Source organism: Saccopteryx bilineata, chromosome X (assembly GCF_036850765.1).
Source record: "Saccopteryx bilineata isolate mSacBil1 chromosome X, mSacBil1_pri_phased_curated, whole genome shotgun sequence".
Classification (NCBI taxonomy): domain Eukaryota; kingdom Metazoa; phylum Chordata; class Mammalia; order Chiroptera; family Emballonuridae; genus Saccopteryx; species Saccopteryx bilineata.
The window spans coordinates 12,201,076-12,219,562 of NC_089502.1; the positions used below are offsets into that span (position 1 = coordinate 12,201,076).

The 18,487-nt window shown below is 35.3% G+C and overlaps 1 protein-coding gene across 6 annotated transcripts in view; it reads left to right on the top strand.

Moving 5' to 3' along the window:
- The window catches only part of MBNL3 (muscleblind like splicing regulator 3), a 93,922-nt gene that overhangs the window by 63,895 nt on the left and 11,540 nt on the right, over positions 1 to 18,487 (top strand). For 3 of the 6 annotated variants that reach the window (XM_066248886.1, XM_066248884.1, XM_066248888.1), the window contains exons 3-5: positions 8,790 to 8,981; positions 10,606 to 10,842; positions 14,066 to 14,216. In XM_066248886.1, coding sequence (XP_066104983.1) covers positions 8,790 to 8,981; positions 10,606 to 10,842; positions 14,066 to 14,216 — 580 coding nt within the window. Of the gene's footprint in view, positions 1 to 8,789; positions 8,982 to 10,605; positions 10,843 to 14,065; positions 14,217 to 15,853; positions 15,890 to 18,487 lie in introns of all 6 variants that reach the window. The other 3 variants (XM_066248883.1, XM_066248885.1, XM_066248887.1) reach the window with 2 other exon arrangements.

Here is an 18,487-nt window from a genome sequence, read left to right on the forward strand (position 1 = left end):
TTAGACATATCTATTTGAGGCATAGTTTTTCATTGAATTATATTAATATTCAGAAGTACTTCAGAATCTTTTAAGACCAATATATGGTGAATCTTAAAATTTTATCTTTATAGGATTCTATCAAACTTCATCACTGAGTAGTTATTTTTCTATTAACAAGTAGTTTAGAGCCCTAATTTTAGTGACTCTATTAAAGATCATTTCAGCGAGTACTTTAGTATCAGTTTCTAAAGTTAACTTTTTCAACTTCTAAATCTTGCCACAAGTATTAAATTGACATTAAAAGATTTATGTGATTAGTACTTTAATCCAAAAATTGATGAAGTGCTTTATTTTTGGGAATTCTCTAGATCAAGGGGTCAGCAAACTTTTCTGTTAATGACTAGATAATGAAGACTTTAGGCTTTGTGGGACAATGACAAAGTTGAGGATATTATTCAGATACTGTACTTCTATAATAAGAGAGAAAACAAGTATCTACAACCTTTGTAACACAGATCTAATGAGAAAAGTGAACTTTATAGACACTTGAAATATTAATTTCATATAATTTTCATGTTTTATGAAATATTTTTATTTATTTATTTTTGTATTTTTCTGAAGTGAGAAGCAGGGAGGCAAAGAGACAGATTTCCACATGTACCTGACAGGGATCCACCCAGCATGCCCACTAGGGACCTATGCTCTACCCATCTGGGGCACTGCTCTATTGCAACTGGAGCCATTCTAGCACCTGAGGTGGAAGCCATGGAGTCATCCTCAGTGTCCGAGCCAACTTTGCTCCAATATAACCTTCGCTGCAGGAAGGGAAGAGAGAGATAGAGAGAAAGGAGAGGGAGAAGGGTGGAGAAGCAAATGGGTGCTTCTGTGTTCCCTGAATGGGAATTGAACCTGGGACATACACACACTGATGCTCTACCACTGAGCTAACTGGCCAGGTACAATGAAATATTTTTGATCATTTACTTTTTTCAACCATTTAAAAATGTAGAAACCATTCTTATCATTCTGGCCATATAAAAACAAGGCAGACAGGACTCAGCTCAGGGTTTGTAGTTTTCCAACTTATCCTAAAACACAAGTAAACAGTAAGTAATCCATAACTACAACCAGTGTGAACTTCATTGAAGTTCATGAACTTCCTGAGATTGTGTGCAGCATTTGTGCACATATGAATTTTTCTGTGAACAAGATCCATACTTTTGATCTGACTCTCAGAGAATCCAGGACTAAAAAAGATTAGGGGTCATTGTTCCATAGATAATTCACTGATATTTAGGAGGCTTTGCTAAGACTCTTAGAGTTTCTAGACACTATGTAAATCACTGAAGAACCTGTGGGAATCCCTATCTTAGGAGATGATCCTGCCAGAGACAATGAGAGTAAATAATTATCTGGGTGATTTTTTTTTAATAAAGTCAATTCTTTTTACCATTTTTGTTGGTTTTATAAAACTGAGAGAAAGCTGAAAATCCACATTTCCGGTTTTAAGAAGACAGACTTCCCATATTTTCAAATATTAATAAATAATTTAGGTTTGAGTTAATATCAGAAACATTTAAGTGTCCAGGCCATCTCAGGCTAAAATTAGAAATCAGATTTAACCTGTCAGGAACCTTTTCCTTTCCTTTTCTTTTTTTTTTCTTAACTGAGAAGTAGGGAGGCAGAGAGACAGGCTCCCATGTGTGCCCTGGGATCCACCTGGCAAACTCCACTATGGGGCAATGTTCTGCCCATTTGAGGCTGTTCCTTCGTTGCTTGGCAACTGAGCCATTTTTAGTGCCTGTGGAGAGGCCATGAAGCCATTTTCGGTGCCCCGGGCTAACTTGCTCCAGCTGAGCCATGGCTGGGGGAGGGGAAGAGAGAGATAGAGAGAGAGAAGGGAGAAGGGTGTTGGAGAAGCAGATGGTCGCTTCTTCTGTATTCCCTGACCAGGAATCGAACCTGGGACTTCTGCACACAGGGCCAATGTTCTTCCAGTGAGCCAACTGACCAAGGCCGAACTTTTTTTCTTTAAAATAAAAATTACCACTTGTATCAGTTTATGATGCCTCAACTGACATCTAAGGCTGTGATATAATATAAGCAGGATTAAAGTTAATAATTACAAGATGAATGTATGAGCTTGCAGCTGCTTGGCTTAACAGGGGGCTGTTTCCAGAGCTAAGCCCTAGAACAGGGGTTGGGAAGCTATGGCTTTCAGGCAGATGTGGCTTTTTGATGGCTGCATCTGGCTCACAGACAAGTCTTTAATAAAACAAATAATAACGTTAAAAATATAAAACATTCTCATGTATTAAAATCAATGAACTTCCTACCACTCATGTTCATGGTTGTGGGTGGCTGGAGCCAATCATAGCTGTCCTCTGGGACAACACCAAATTTTTATTGAATAATGCCTAATGTACACAAGTCATTGTATGGCTCTCATGAAAGTACATTTTAAAATATATGGCGTTCATGGCTCTCTCAGCCAGAAAGGGTCCTGACCCCTGCCCTACAATGTTCAAATTCATGAAGTGGAGTAGTTACTCTGGGGCAGAGGTGGGAGTGAGAAAAAAGAAAGGCCCATTTGAAAATAAATAAAAATCTCAGAAGTTCTTGCTTATGCCCTAGAATTGGGATAGGGGAAGTTGCTTCTTTTGATAACATACTTATAGAATACAGTTTATACTCAAGGAGTAAAGGTTTATAAAAGCTGTAATACTTACTAACTTTAAAACATAAAGACGGTACAGTATAGTATGCAGTGAAACGTTAAAAACATCAACATTTGGCTGTCTGTTTATTTTGATATCAGTTTCTCTTGCTGAGCAAAAACTTTTTATTCTGATGTAGTCCCATTCATTTAGCTTTGCCTTCACTTCTCTTGCCATTGGAGTCAAGTTCATAAAATGTTCTTTAAAACCCAGGTCCATGATTTTAGTACCTATGTCTTCTTCTATGTACTTTATTGTTTCAGGTCTTATATTTAGGTCTTTGATCCATTTTGAATTAATTTTAGTACACAGGGACAGGCTGTAGTCAAGCTTCATTCTTTTGCATGTGGTTTTCCAGTTTTCCCAACACCATTTGTTGAAGAGGCTTTCTTTTCTCCATTGTGTGTTGTTGGCCCCTTTATCAAAGATTATTTGACCATATATATGTGGTTTTATTTCTGGGCTTTCTATTCTGTTCCATTGGTCTGAGTATCTATTTTTCTGCCAATACCATGCTGTTTTGATTATCGTGGCCCTATAATATAGTTTAAAGTCAGGTATTGTAATGCCCCCAGCTTCATTCTTTTTCCTTAGGATTGTTTTGGCTATTCGGGGTTTTTTATAGTTCCATATAAATCTGATGATTTTTTGTTCTATTTCTTTAAAAAATCTCATAGGAATTTTGATGGGAATTGCATTAAATTTGTATATTGCTTTGGGTAATATGGCCATTTTGATTATATTTATTCTTCCTATCCAAGAACAAGAAATATTTTTCCATCTCATTGTATCTTTTTCGATTTCCCTTAACAATGCTTTGTAATTTTCATTATATAGGTCCTTTAAATGGGAAATGATATTTTCAAACAACAGCTCAGATAATGGCCTGATATCCAAAATTTACAAAGAACTCATAAAATTCAACAACAAACAAACAAACAATCCAATAAAAAAATGGGAAGAGGACATGAACAGACACTTCTCCCAGGAAGAGATACAAATGGCCAACAGATATATGAAAAGATGCTCAGCTTCATTAGTTATTAGAGAAATGCAAATCAAAACTACAATGAGATACCACCTCACACCTGTTAGATTAGCTATTATCAACAAGATGAGTAATAGCAAATGTTGGAGAGGCTGCAGAGAAAAGGGAACTCTCATCCACTGTTGGTGGGACTGTAAAGTAGTACAACCATTATGGAGGAAAGTATGGTGGTTCCTCAAAAAACTGCAAATAGAACTACCTTATGACCCAGCAATCCCTCTACTGGGTATATACCCCAAAACCTCAGAAACATTGATACGTAAAGACACATGTAGCCCCATGTTCATTGCAGCACTGTTCACAGTGGCCAAGACATGGAAACAACCAAAAAGCCCTTCAATAGAAGACTGGATAAAGAAGATGTGGCACATATACACTATGGAATACTACTCAGCCATAAGAAATGATGACATCGGAACATTTACAGCAAAATGGTGGGATCTTGATAACATTATACGGAGTGAAATAAGTAAATCAGAAATAAACAAAAACTACATGATTCCATACATTGGTGGAACATAAAAACGAGACTAAGAGACATGGACAAGAGTGTGGTGGTTACCAGGGGTGGGGGGAGGGAGGACATGGGAGGGAGGGAGGGAGAGAGTTAGGGGGAGGGGGAGGGGCACAGAGAACTAGATAGAGAGTGGCGGAGGACAATCTGACTTTGGGCGAGGGGTATGCAACATAATTTAATGACAAAATAACCTAGACATGTTTTCTTGGAATATATGTACCCTGATTTATTAATGTCATCCCATTACCATTAATAAAAATTTATTTAAAAAACAAACAAACAAAAAAAATCAACATTTTTAACAAGTCCCTTGTACCATTTACATAGATTTTAATTAATTTACAACTTATTTTCATACACATGTAACAAAGTTAAGAAGGTTAAAATATATTCCAACGAAAGCAGAACTTAACCAAGAAAATCCCCCCCAAAAAAAGAAAGAAAAAAGTATAAAGTTCAGAACTACTTTAATTAGGATGCGTTGATTACATGTACATAAGGTTTAATTATTAGTAATTAATCAGTATTTATTAGTTTTTAATGATGGTTTTAATTGGAAATTCCACACACTTGCAGGTCTTTCTTTTAATTCAATAGTTCTTTTCTCTTTTTAAAAAATGTAATAACGGTCCTTGTCAGTTCTGTAAAAGGCAAAAGCAAAAAGTATCCAGAGGATGGTGGGGTTTTTTTTTTGTTGTTTGTTTGTTTTTTAATTTATTGTGTTTACATAGATTCTAGTGTCACCCCAAATTCATCCCCCCTGCCCCATATTCCCCTCAACATCTCCCTTGTCCCCCTCCCCACAGCGCCTCCCCACTTCCCTGCAGGATTATCCCATCCTATCATCCCCTTTCCCTCTGTCTTCCTTTCCTCTGGTCCCTTTGATCCCTCCTATGTCTCAATTCTATTCCTCAGTTCACATTTTTCCTTGGATTCCTCAAATGAATGAGGTCATATGATATATTTCTTTCTCTGCCTGGCTTATTTCACTTAACATAATCACTCCCAGGTCCATCCATGTTGTTGCAAAAAGTAATATTTCCTTCTTTTTCATAGCCCCATAGTATTCCATTGTATATATGTACCACTGCTTTTTAATCCATTTGACCACTGAGAGACACTTGGGCTGTTTCCAGATCTTTCTGTTGTGAATAATGCTGCCATAAACATGGGGGTACATTTTTTTAATCAGTGATATGTTGTTCTTGGGATATATTCTTAAAAGTGGGATGGCTGGGTCAAAAGGCAGTTTCATTTTTAATTTTTTGAGGAATCTCCATACTGTTTTCCACAGGAGCTGCACCGGTCTGCATTCCCATCAGCAGTGTAGGAGGGCTCCCTTTTCTCCACATCCTTGCCAGCACTTATTATGTGTTGCTATGTTAATGAACGCCATTCAGACTGGTGTGAGGTGGTATCTCATTGTGGTTTTAATTTGCATTTCTCTAATGATTAGTGATGCTGAACATTTAACCAAGGAGATTAAAGGTTTTTGCTCAGAAAATTAGAAAACATTGATAAAAGAAATCAATGAAGATACAAACAAGTGGAAGCATATACAATGTTCATGGATAGGAAGAATAAACATCATTACAATGTCTATATTACCCAAAGCAATTTATAAATTCAATACAATGCCAATTAAATACCAATGACAGACTTCAAAGATATAGAACACATATTTCAAAAATTTATATGGAACCAACAAAAAATATGAATAGCCTCAGCAATCTTGAAAAAGAAGAATAAAGTGGAAGGTATCACACTTCCAGATATCAAGTTATACTACAAGGCCATTTTACTCAGAACAGGTTGGTACTGGCATAAGAACTGGTATATAGATCAATGGGACAGAACAAAGAACTCCGGAATAAACCCACATCTTTATGGACAATTGATATTTGACAAATGAAGTAAGAGCATACAGTGGAGTAAATACAGTCTCTTTAACAAATGGTGTTGGAAAATTGGACAGCTACCTGCCAAAAATTGAAACTAGACCACCAACTTACATCATTCACAAAAATAAACACAAAATGGATAAAAGACTTAAATGTAAGCCGTAAAACCATAAGCGACTTAGAAGAAAACATAGGCAGTAAGCTCTCTGACATCTCTCGCAGCAATATATATATATATATATATATATATATATATATATATATATATATATTTGCTGATTTATCTCCACAGGCAAGTGAAAATAAAAGACAGGATAAACAAATGAGACTATATCAAACAAAAAAGCTTTTGCACAGCTAAAGTCAATATGAACAGAATAAAAGACAAACCACACAATGCGAGAACATATTCAACAATACATCTGATAAGGGGTTAATAACCAAAATTTATAAGAACTTGTAAAACTCAACACCAGGAAGACAAACAATCCAATCAAAAAATGGTCAAAAGGAATGAATAGACACTTCTCCAAAGAGGACATACAGATGTCCAACAGAAGATGGTGGCTTTAGTGAGAAATTTACTTTGACAGAGAAAAAAGGAAGTTCAACATAGAACACTATTGTGTGGTTCAAATATAAAGTTTTTATGATTAGAGACTTGCTGATTTTGAGAAAACCATAAATCATCAAATTAATAAGGTCTACCTTTTTGTGGAAGTGTGCCTGAGTGACTGTTTCCAAGAGATTTCTAACTCATTATGTATAAGATAATATCGCATCAGCTAATTTCTGGATCTTTATATCTTATTCAATAAAAAGTATGACATGTCTATAAAGCTTCTTACATCATAATACCTAGTTAGGCTAGATCAGCCTTTGACTAGTTGTCCTCAATCCTTAAAAGCACCTCCCTGATGGCTCCACAATCTTTCTGGCACCTGATGTTGCCCCTTTCTATTTAAAGCTCTTGGCCCCATGCCCTCTCTACAGACACTAGTGAACCTTGCTATTTTTTTTTGGGGGGGGGACTCTGTCCTTCTCCATTGCCAATTAGCTAATTTGATAAACTCATCTAAGATAGAGTGGCAATGGGGAGATCCTTCCTTCACAGATGAATGTGGTTTATAACAATGACTTTAAGAAGAATATTATGCTGATGAAAATTTCAAGTCAGACTATAGGTGATGGAGTGAATATATATTGCTCTTCACTCCATACTCCACAACCTCCTATTCTAACTGTATTTAAGTAGTTCCGATTAGTGTGATTTATCAAAAGGTGTGAACACAGCTGGTTGTCAGTGTAGCAGATACATTATTTTTTTTCAATGAAAACAAAAATTTAAAAAGGTATAAAAGGACACATCTTTTTAATAATACATGGTAAAACACTACCAGTTGCACAACAAAGCACTACTTTATAGAGTCTATTTTTAAAATGTGCATTGAATCATGATTTGTTATTAATTCATTTAAATATTTATTTTTATTTTTTGTTACATTTGTTTTAAAATTTAACATTGATTATATCAGTCAATAAGTCATACACTAAGTATTGGGTTCTACAGTGGTGACAAGAGAACTATCAAAGAAATTATGACCACGTTGAGAAGTCCAGACTCACACATGTGGAACAACCTAAATTACAGCACAGTAAAGTGATAAATTATATGTTTACAGGTAATAAAGGTAATATATATATCATGCCCTTTAAGATTAAGACTTTTTTAAAATAGAAAAACAAGAACTCTGTGTTTATAAATATTTTTTTCTTTTTTAAATTTATTTTTAATTTTTTAAGATTTTCTTCACAAGTTATACTCCAGTTTATGTACCTTATACTCTTGCTTTCTTACTTCTTCCTGCCTAATGGGATCCTTGTAGTATTTTTAAGGCTTCTTTTTGAACTGTGGATATCATCTGGCCCCCTAGATAAAGACAACTCTAAGCAAGTCCGATTAGTTAGTGAAATGGGACCTTTAATTTATTTTTAAATAACCATATCAATCTCATTTTGGGTAGATATCATGAAATTGATACACTCCCCACTTTTCAAAATCTACCTCTTTATTTCTGACTCATTGCTGTCTTCTGTAATTAATAATGGGCAAAGAAAGCAAGTGTCTGGTAGAGCAAGAGGAAACTGTGTAGGACAAGCAGCCTTACAGCCAAACAGTGCTGATGGGGAAGAGGAAGAAAGAGGGTCTAACAAAGTGGGCTTTCAGGAGAAGCAGAAATCTGCTTGCAAAGTCTATGCCTATGGAAGAAGACAAGGCTGATTATCCATAAATATTATACCATTGGTGACATTGTTTCCTGGGTAAAAATTGAAGTGCTAAGGAAAACACATTTGGAACACAATCCATCATGACATTAAATTTAATTAACTCATGATTGCTAAACTTATGTGGCTTGTTTTGTCAATTTACCAATAAATTTGTTACTCAAAGAAATTTGATGGTTTAAAAACAGTTCCTATATGAAATTGATATGAATCTAAAAGAAAGTCTAAGAAACAATGGCAAATTTTGATATGCTAAGGCTTTCTAAAAGAATGCTACCTTGTGTTTTAATAGGAATAATCTGTTTACCTCTAACACTTTTTCTCTTTTAAATGTACAGACTTCCTTTCCTATGACTCCATCACTTGCAGCTAATCCTACCATGGCTTTCAATCCTTACTTACCTCATCCTGGAATGGGCCTGGTTCCTGCTGAACTTTTACCAAATGCACCTGTTCTGTTTTCTGGAAACCCACCTCTTGCATTGCCAGGAGCTGCTGGTCCAAAACTGATGCGTACAGATAAACTGGAGGTATTTATGTAGAAATATATGTGTGTACATATACATATACATATAGGTTTTGATATTAAGTTTATGCACAAAACAACATTCTCAGAGCCCAATGTTTTGAATGCTTTAAATAAGTGTATCTGGGTTGTTAGCTTACAGAGTATAAATTCAAAAAATATTAAATGTCTTACTACTGCAATTATGCTTTTTGTGAAATGCATTGATTCACTTGTACAGTAGGCCAAATAATGCCTTAGTGTACCCACCTCAGACTGCATCTCCTTTGCATGGGAAATCTGGTGGGAATGCTGGTTTTGACCAGGTTTCAGCTACATAGACTGGAACTTCTATATTTATTGATGAGTCTCTATTTGATAGAATAATCAAACTGAAAAAAGTAGACTAATCTATGAATATGGGATGTAAATGAGCTTCATAGTATCTAAACCTCTTTTTTTCCACTTTAAGAATGATGTATTAGATATTAAGTATCCCTTGATGCCTAAGAAAAAAAATCTAAAAGAAATTTCAAACAGCTTTCTGTTTTACTGGAGTCCTTCAAACATCTCTTGTCATTCTTCATAAATAACTAGTCAATATCTTACAAAACCTGCTTCATTTGGCAGCTCCTTAAATGTCTGATAGTGTATCACAATAAAATTTGTTTTTACACATAATGTAATTCAATGACAGTCCAAAAATCTGCCCCTGAAAAACCACATTGTTGTGTGATGAAAACTGGTTTGGGACCTGACCTGTGGTAGTGCAGTGGAAAAAGCAACAACATGGAACTCTGAGGTCGTTGGTTCAAAACCCCGAGCATTCTGAGCTAAGGCACATACGACAAGCAACTACTATGAGTTGATGCTTCCCACTCTTACCTTTTCTTTCTCGCTCTCTCCTCTCTCTAAAATCAATTAAAAAAATAAAGATGAACCTTGAAAATTAACAAGACAATTATTTTTGCAAACTTAGCTAATTATTAAGTGGAAAATTAAAAATTGTTTTCCAACAGTGCTCTGAAGCACTTTTATTTCAATGTAAAAAAACCAGACCACTTTCTTTTGGAGAGAAAAGATTTATTTTTCTAGGAATCAAAATGTTGTCTGTATTTACATCTGATAGTGAATATGGCTTTACCTTATCCTTCAGGTTTTTTTAGATTTTTTCTAAATAGATTATAAAATAACATATAGTATGGCCCTGGCCAGTTGGGTCAGCAGTAGTGTTAGCCCCACAAGTGGAAGTCCCGGGTTCGGTTCCCTGTCAGGGCACACAGGAGAAGCGCCCATCTGCTTCTCCACCCCTCCCCCTCTCCTTCCTCTCTGTCTCTCTCTGTTCCTGCAGTTAAGGCTCCATTGGAGCAAAGTTGGCCTGGGCACTGAGGATGGCTCCATGGCCTCTGCCTCAGGTGCTAGAATGGCTCTGGATGCAACAGAGCGACACCCCAGATGGGCAGAGCATCGCCCCCTGGTGGGCATGCTGGGTGGATCCCAGTCGGGTGCATGCAGGAATCTGTCTGCCTCCTCGCTTCTAACTTAAGAAAAATACAAAAAATTAAATAAAATAAAATAACGTATACTATTGCTTTTAAATTCGTTGGCAAAATAAATAAAACCTAATCATCTTCTTTTTTTTCTTTAAGGTTTGCCGAGAATTTCAGCGTGGAAATTGTACCCGAGGTGAGAATGATTGCCGCTATGCTCATCCTACTGATGTTTCTATGATTGAGGCAAGTGATAATACTGTGACCATCTGCATGGATTACATCAAAGGCCGATGCTCCCGGGAGAAATGCAAGTACTTTCATCCTCCCCCACACTTGCAAGCCAAACTCAAGGCAGCTCATCACCACATGAACCATTCAGCTGCCACTGCGATGGTAAGAACAGACCAGGAATTGCAGGCTATTTATTTGGGGGTAAATAATTAATATATTCTCCAATGTATCTAGTCTGTTACAACTGTAATCTTGGATAGTCACTAGTGGATCTTAATATGAATAGCCAATCTATATGCTGGAAAAGAGAATCTATTCTACTTCATCTACTAAAATTTTCTAAAGGTAATTATTGAAAAGCTTTACTAATGATTTTAGTCTATTGTGCTTTTTATCCCATTTTTAGAGAAAGAGAAAAAATATATATATAATTTAAACAGTAAATTAGTTTTGAATGGTTCAACTGGCCTTAGTATCTGAAAAAGACAGCAAATTGCCTCTCTGCCTGTGAACCATCTCCTTGGGCATTTTTCCAGTAATATCCTTAATGACTTAAAAACAGAGGACTTGGAAGATGGGATGATAAGTAGCCTCTCATTTTGCAAAGGTTAAGATTCTTTTTTCTTTCTGGAGGAATGGTTTCAAGGAAGCAGCCAGACAAGGCAGCGGGACATTTCTAAAGGGTTGGAAGAAGAGGCAGGAAGAGTTGTACTAACAAGTCAGTAAGGGGGAAAATTTAGTTCTAGTTAACTTTGAAAAAAAAAGAGCTAGGGAAAATATTTGCATGACACACTATGGTATGAAAGGCTGGGAAATAAGAATTATGATTAGTAGTTTGTCACAGCTGTCAATTATTTTGGTAATCTGCTTGCTATTTCTTTTTTGGCTTGGGAATTTCTTATTGTAATAGGATATAACAATCCACTAATGGACAAAAATCCTGGGGAATCTCACATTTCCTGACTGTGGAAAAAAATCACAAGACACTGAAGAACCTGACAGACCCCTTACCTTTAATAAGGGAAATACATTTATTTTCAAATCTCCTCATTTGTTAACAATATTTTCTTCATGATAAGTTGAAATTCACTTCACTGTAACTGGAACTTACACTTATTTCATTACACAGAGTAAGTCAATGCTTACTTCATAGGAGTGGTGACTCTAATATCTTTTTCTCTAAATGAGATACCCCAAATTTCTCCAAAGTTTTCTTGGTAAACTATGACTTTAAGGACACAGCACCAATTTTGGACTTGCTCCACTTTCTCAATACCCCTATTCTCTTAGAACTGAAAAGATCTGAGCACCAAAGTAGTACAAATGTATTTTCTACTTTGATCTGGACAATATTATCTGTTTATGAGTGTTAAAATAAAAGACTTCACCACCATATATATATATATATATATATATATATATATATATATATATATATATGAAATTCTTTCAAATGAGGGGATCTTAATCTGTGAAAATAAGACATATCCAGAATATTCAATGCAGAATATAAGCCTTCAAGTTTTAGATTATTTTTGTTGGTGGCACAGAGTTCAGAAATAGCATGGACCTATTATAAAAGAGAAAAATACAGCTAGCCCCCTAAAAATAAAGGTTCTCATTATTTGCAAGGTATATAAAGAACGGCTTGCTGGTGCCATCATGTACCTGTCCCCCATATGGGCATGAGACCTTCATACATATTTTCTTATTTCTGATAATTTGGGTGTTTTTACTAAAATGCACATAAGTCAGTCCCAAATTTCCATGTCGAAATTTAAACATTACATAGTTGGCCTTCAATTGAATGTTACTTGTGAATGTCAATATAATTTTTTTTCTGAGTAACTAATCAGAGCAGAGTCTTAGTGGTAAAGGCAAATTGGCCCATATGAATTTGTCTGAAATAAGTTTAAACAAAGGTTTTCCATGAAGAAGTTTGCTTTTCCCTTACATGTTAGTTGGGAGATAAATAGTTATAAAATTTGAATCTGGCCTGACTAGGCAGTGGCGCAGTGGATAGAGGGTCGTACTGGGATGTGGAGGACCCAGGTTTGAGATCCCGAGGTCACCAGCTTGAGCACAGGCTCATCTGGTTTGAGCAAAGCTCACCAGCTTGGACCCAAGGTCGCTGGCTTGAGCAAGTGGTTACTCGGTCTGCTGAAGGCCCACAGTCAAGGCACATGTGAGAAAGCAATCAGTGAACTAAGGTGTCGCAATGAAAAACTGATGATTGATGCTTCTCATCTCTCTTCATTCCTGTCTGTCTGTCCCTATCTATCCCTCTCTCTGACTCTCTCTCTGTCTCTGTAAAAAAATAAAAATTGAATCTGTAGTCCTCATATAATTTAGATTTTGTTTTATAGAGCTAGAGTATCAGGCTATAATTACTAATGATCTCTTTCATCACCTGTATACCATATATCTCCTAAATTCATATCAAACTATTTCTTTAGAAATTAAATTTACTGGGCCTGACCAGAGGGTTGTGCAGTGGATAGAGCATCAGACTGGGACGCAGATTAAGCAGGTTCAAAACCCGAGGTTGCTGGCTTGAGTGCGTGCTCATCAGGCTTGAGCACAGCCTCACCAGCTTGAGTGCGGGGTTGTTGGCTTGAGCGTGGGATCATAGATATGACCCCATGGTCGCTGGCTTGAGCTAAATGGTCACTGGCTCTGCTGTAGCCCCCAGTCAAGGCACATATGAGAAAGCAGTCAATGAACAACTAAGGAGCTGTAATAAAGAATTGATGCCTCTCATCTCTCTCCCTTCTTGTCTGTCTGTCCCTATCTGCCCCTCTCTCTGACTCTCTCTGTCTCTGTCAAAAAAAAAGAAATTAAATTTACTGGGCTGACATTGGTCCATTGGAACACATAGGTTTCAGGTGTACATCTCCATGGCACGTGAACTATTCATTGCATTGTATGCTGGGGAGAGAAGTAAAGGGGGTCAAATAAACAGTATTGTAATTTTAACTAGAAGAAATTTTTTTCCTGCTATAGCAGTTGTCTCTGCTAATCTCACTTTAATAGATTAATAGATAAGCATCCCTGAAATGTTAATTTTTAATACTTATTTGCTGTTAGCAGCTTCTTGACACATTCTGCCCAAATGGTGATACGGTGATGTCCTTTCATATGTGTCTAAATTAGTGAAGTTGAAAACCCTCTTTTTTTCCTTGTGTGAGTGTGGTTTGTTTTTTTTCTGGTTTTGAACTAAGTCCTCATTTAGTGAACTGCTTAATCTCTGTGGTTGGTTACCTTGATCGATGGATGTGCCTGCAGAGGGTTTCCAGACTATTCCTTATCTAACTGCAGCTTGCTTGATTTGAGTACATTATTTACTTTATTTGGTATTATTTATTAATCCATACCTCCCTCACAGGCCTTACAGCCTAGTGCATTTCAACTGATACCGAAAAGATCGGCACTTGAAAAGACCAATGCTGCCGCATCAGTCTTCAATCCCAGTGTTGTACACTGCCAACAGGTTCTGGCTAACCTGCAGCTTCCACAGCCACCATTTATCCCTGCAGGTGAGAACAGGGCTCTGGATAATGCAAGTGTGATGATATTTTGTATGTATACAATGCACACCAGCTTCCAAAAAAATATTATACCAGAACTGTCAACAAATATTTTGACTGGAAATAAAACAAAGCAGTTATTTTTTATCTGCTAGTATATATAAAAAATACTTTGTTCCTATGATCCCTGAAAATTAATTATTTGGAAACAAACTAGTAAACACTGTCAACATTTTTCTTTTTAGAATTTATTTTTGGCTTCTTAGCATTTCTTATTATTGATTCACTTCGTTCTATTTCAAACTAATTTCTTGAGTCTTAGGTATAACTTTCAAAAACATCGGTCTGCCCTCAAAAAAACCTTTCTTATTTTCAGCATTGCAAAATTATGAAGTCTATACATCTTTGATTTACTGAGGTTATAATAAAACTACCTTTAAATTTATAGTACAGTAATATATATATATATATATTTATATCTCAAGTAATTCTAGCCTCTAATTCTTAAAGCAATTAATATAAAAAACATAGCAGTTTTTCTGACATATTTTCCTGACATTTTGCAGCATATTTTTATCTCCTACCTTCAACTATATTTAGTTATGTAACAGTTTTGTACTAAATTGAATAAATAGTTTTAAGACAGAGCTTTTTTTTTCAAATACATATATATAAGGGAAAATACTTATCTTTTAGTAGTTCAGTGTTTAGAATGAACAGATAGTCTCTTAAGAATAAATTGAAAATAATAACAACTCAGGAGTACAGCAGATTTTGTTGCCAGAATTACAAATGGCCAGTTAAGATACTATTATTAAATTAAAATGACATGATTTAAAAATTAATTTGTAAAACCTTGTTAATGATATAAACATACTAAATGCATAGTATTATATACCTGGACTTGAAAAAAAAAACCCTTTTGTTCAATCAATAAATTAATCAGTCAATAAATTTTGAAAGAAGCTATTTAAAGGTATTTTGTCTAGTATTAACCACAATAGTTGTTCATGGTATCATTTAAAAAACACAATTTTTACTATTTTAAAACTTTTTGCTGGATTTGGCTAACTTAAAATTTGGATTTATAAGAAAATTATCCAAAGAATCTTGTCCCCTTTAATTAATAGCAAATTAAAAATCTCTCAGACTGAGAGCACCCTCATGATGAAAAACCTGTTTGCCATATATTCATAGTCAAGTCCTCAGTTACAAGGTGGAAGAGTCAGTGATAATAGATTAATGCTTTAGATTGAATTATTGGCATGAATTACTAGATCTTGGTGAATCTTTTAAAATAATGTATGTAATAAGTAAAATTCTCCCTTTCATGATTAAAATTACTTAGGATATATTTGTCCAAAATAAATTAAAGGATACAATTTCAGTGAAATAATGCTTTCAAAGAAAAAAGTTAATATTCATTTTTATACCTAAGAACCCAAGAATTACTTTGATTTACCTGGGTTTTTGATCTTAAAACTAGGCTGTAATTGTAAGTAAAGGAGATTACTTGGATTTGCATGAGCTGAGTAATTAATATTGCAAAGAATATCTTTCTAGTTAAAAATTACTTCTATCAGTAAAGCTTTAATAATGAATTCTCTCTTTTCTTTACATTTCACGCTTTTCTGCATGATGCACAGGGCATATACTATGCATGGCACCTGCTTCAAATATTGGTAGGTTTTGTACAAAAATTCTCAACTTTTTCTAATCTGAAAAACGTTTTTCTGTCGTGACTGTGAAAGAGATGAGTGATTGAATGATGTGGTTGGGCATTTTCTGAGTATTTAAGGTTTAATATGGTACTGTTTGGCATCTTTATGGAACCCTAATAGTCCTGCACTCTCAAGGCCTACCTGGTTGCCACTGTGATCAAATAATGACCCTGCCATTATCCTATTTTTACCCTAAAAATTATAGCTGAACTATCTTGAAACATTTTCTTATCTGGCCAGAATGTGCAGTTTTGTTCTTAACTTTACATCTGTTACTAAAAAATTATGAAATAGTTTAAATATACAATTTACAAAGTACAAAAAATTCTTCCAAAAGAAGCTATCCATAAGATCTAAATTATTAAATACTCAGATTAGTGAATTTTATAATGTTCTAGGATGAAGCACATGTGCATGGAAAGAAGGCACAATAGAATAAATTTCAGAATAACCCTTTGTGGGTTTGTGATTTTTAAACAGTTACATCAAATCCTTTAATTAATCACCAATACAATATGGTAGTCATCTCAAAACTATTTTGTAAATCACTAATACAGAAGGAGACAAGAAAATGACTTGTTTCCCTGTCTGGACTTCTTGAGACATTCACAGTTCCTATAGTCCCCATGAGCACTAGGAACAGAACTGGAGAAAATAGCTTCATTTGATATAAGGAGAAATTATTCCACCTCACCTCACCATTTCATATCAATCCAGTTTCTTTCATTGTTTTCGAGCATTTGCAATAGTTTGACCTCTGTCTCATTGTTCAACCAGAGTAGATGCAAAGCCTCAAAAATACAAAGACTTTTATTGAGAAAAAAACGAAAGGTCAAAATGACAGCCACACAGTAGTAACACTCACTGGCTATGGAGGTAAGGTTTCTTGCTATTGAAGGATTGGCTGTTACCATAAGAATGAAAAACATTTCCATTGATACTAAAAACAGACTTTTGTAAGTTTGTGAAATGTGTCTCTACCTTCACATTTTGTGACTCTGATCCCTTCTCCTTTCCCCTAAGAACTCTGTGTTGGAATGCAAACTGCATGCTTCAGTAGTGCTGCTTCCTGTATAGTTGCTGTACTCCCAAAGGGAAAACAAGAGTATTTGTAAAATTGGCACACTGTACATAAAGAATACCTATAAGTAATGGAAAACTAGAGATAAGCATAGGAATCACTACAGAGTTTTTGTTAATCACCATTTGAGGTACAACTGTAGTTTCTATGCCATTGAGTATGTTGATTTTTCTCTCTCTAGGCCATTCATTTCCTCTGCAGACTTTCAGAAAATCAGAATTCAATGAATGTAATGTAAACTATTATACATGAATGCTGTCCATTCACCCACAAACTCCTTGGTTTGTTTCCCAAAATAAGATAGCAATGAGAAAAACACCCAACATCTTTTAAAATATGGTACAAAATAGAAAAGGCAAAGAAAAAACATCCTGAAAGAGATGTTGCAGCTGCTAACAATTGTGGCTGTAATATTTTATCTGAAGACAAGATTTTGTCAGATATTTTCTATGAAGTATCTCATGTGTTTATTTGATAAATAGGCTGTTTCAAGGGGTTTAACCCCCAAATAGCTAAAACAGCCCTGAGGAAAAAGAATAAAGCTGGAAGTATCACACTACTTGACTTTAAATTATGATATAGAGCCATATAATTAAAACAGCATGGTATTAGCAGAATAACAGACATACAGACCAATGGAACAGAAGTGGGAGCCCAGAAATAAAATCACATATATATGGACAAATAATCTTTGACAAAGGAGCCACAAACACACAATGGAAGAAAGAAAGCCTCTTCAATATGTGGATAGCCACATGCAAAAGAATGAAACTTGACTACAGTTTGTCCTCCTGCACAAAAATTAATTGAAAATGGATGAAAGGCCTAAATATAAGATCTGAAACAATAAATTACATAGAAGAACACATAGGTACTAAAATCATGAACCTTGGTCATAGAGGTATACTTAAAGAGCTGCACATGTAGGTCCTTATATGCTTCATACCTGTTTTTCTACCATATACCCACCAATTGAGCTATCATATTTTTATGTAGATCATGTGAGAATACATATACCTGTCCCTTTGAACCTGAAAATCTAGACAGCAGTCATGTCTATAAGTTAGTAAACTCAAACATCAACTCATAGTTCCCTACTCCCATTTTGTATGTGCAACCCAGTTACTTGTCTGCTTAACTAGTTATTCATTCAGAGTAAATAGCCCTTAATAATGGCAGCGTGAGAGATACACCTGATCTCTCCCTTTGGAATTTTAAAAAATTGAACAACTATAACACAGCAAAGGAAACCCAGCCAGCTTGCAGGCACACCTGAAAGACCCACAGACCAAATGAACTAGCTGCTCATTAAGATAGCCTTGGTAAAATCAGATATATGCAGCCATTGAAATCTCATATGGAAATTTGTCTTTTTAATTGAAATAAGATGTAATTCTACTCAAAAACTAAATGTTGAGAATAATTTTGTTTTTTTTTTAATGTAAACTATAATTGGTTTTCCTTTTTCTCTTTTGAAA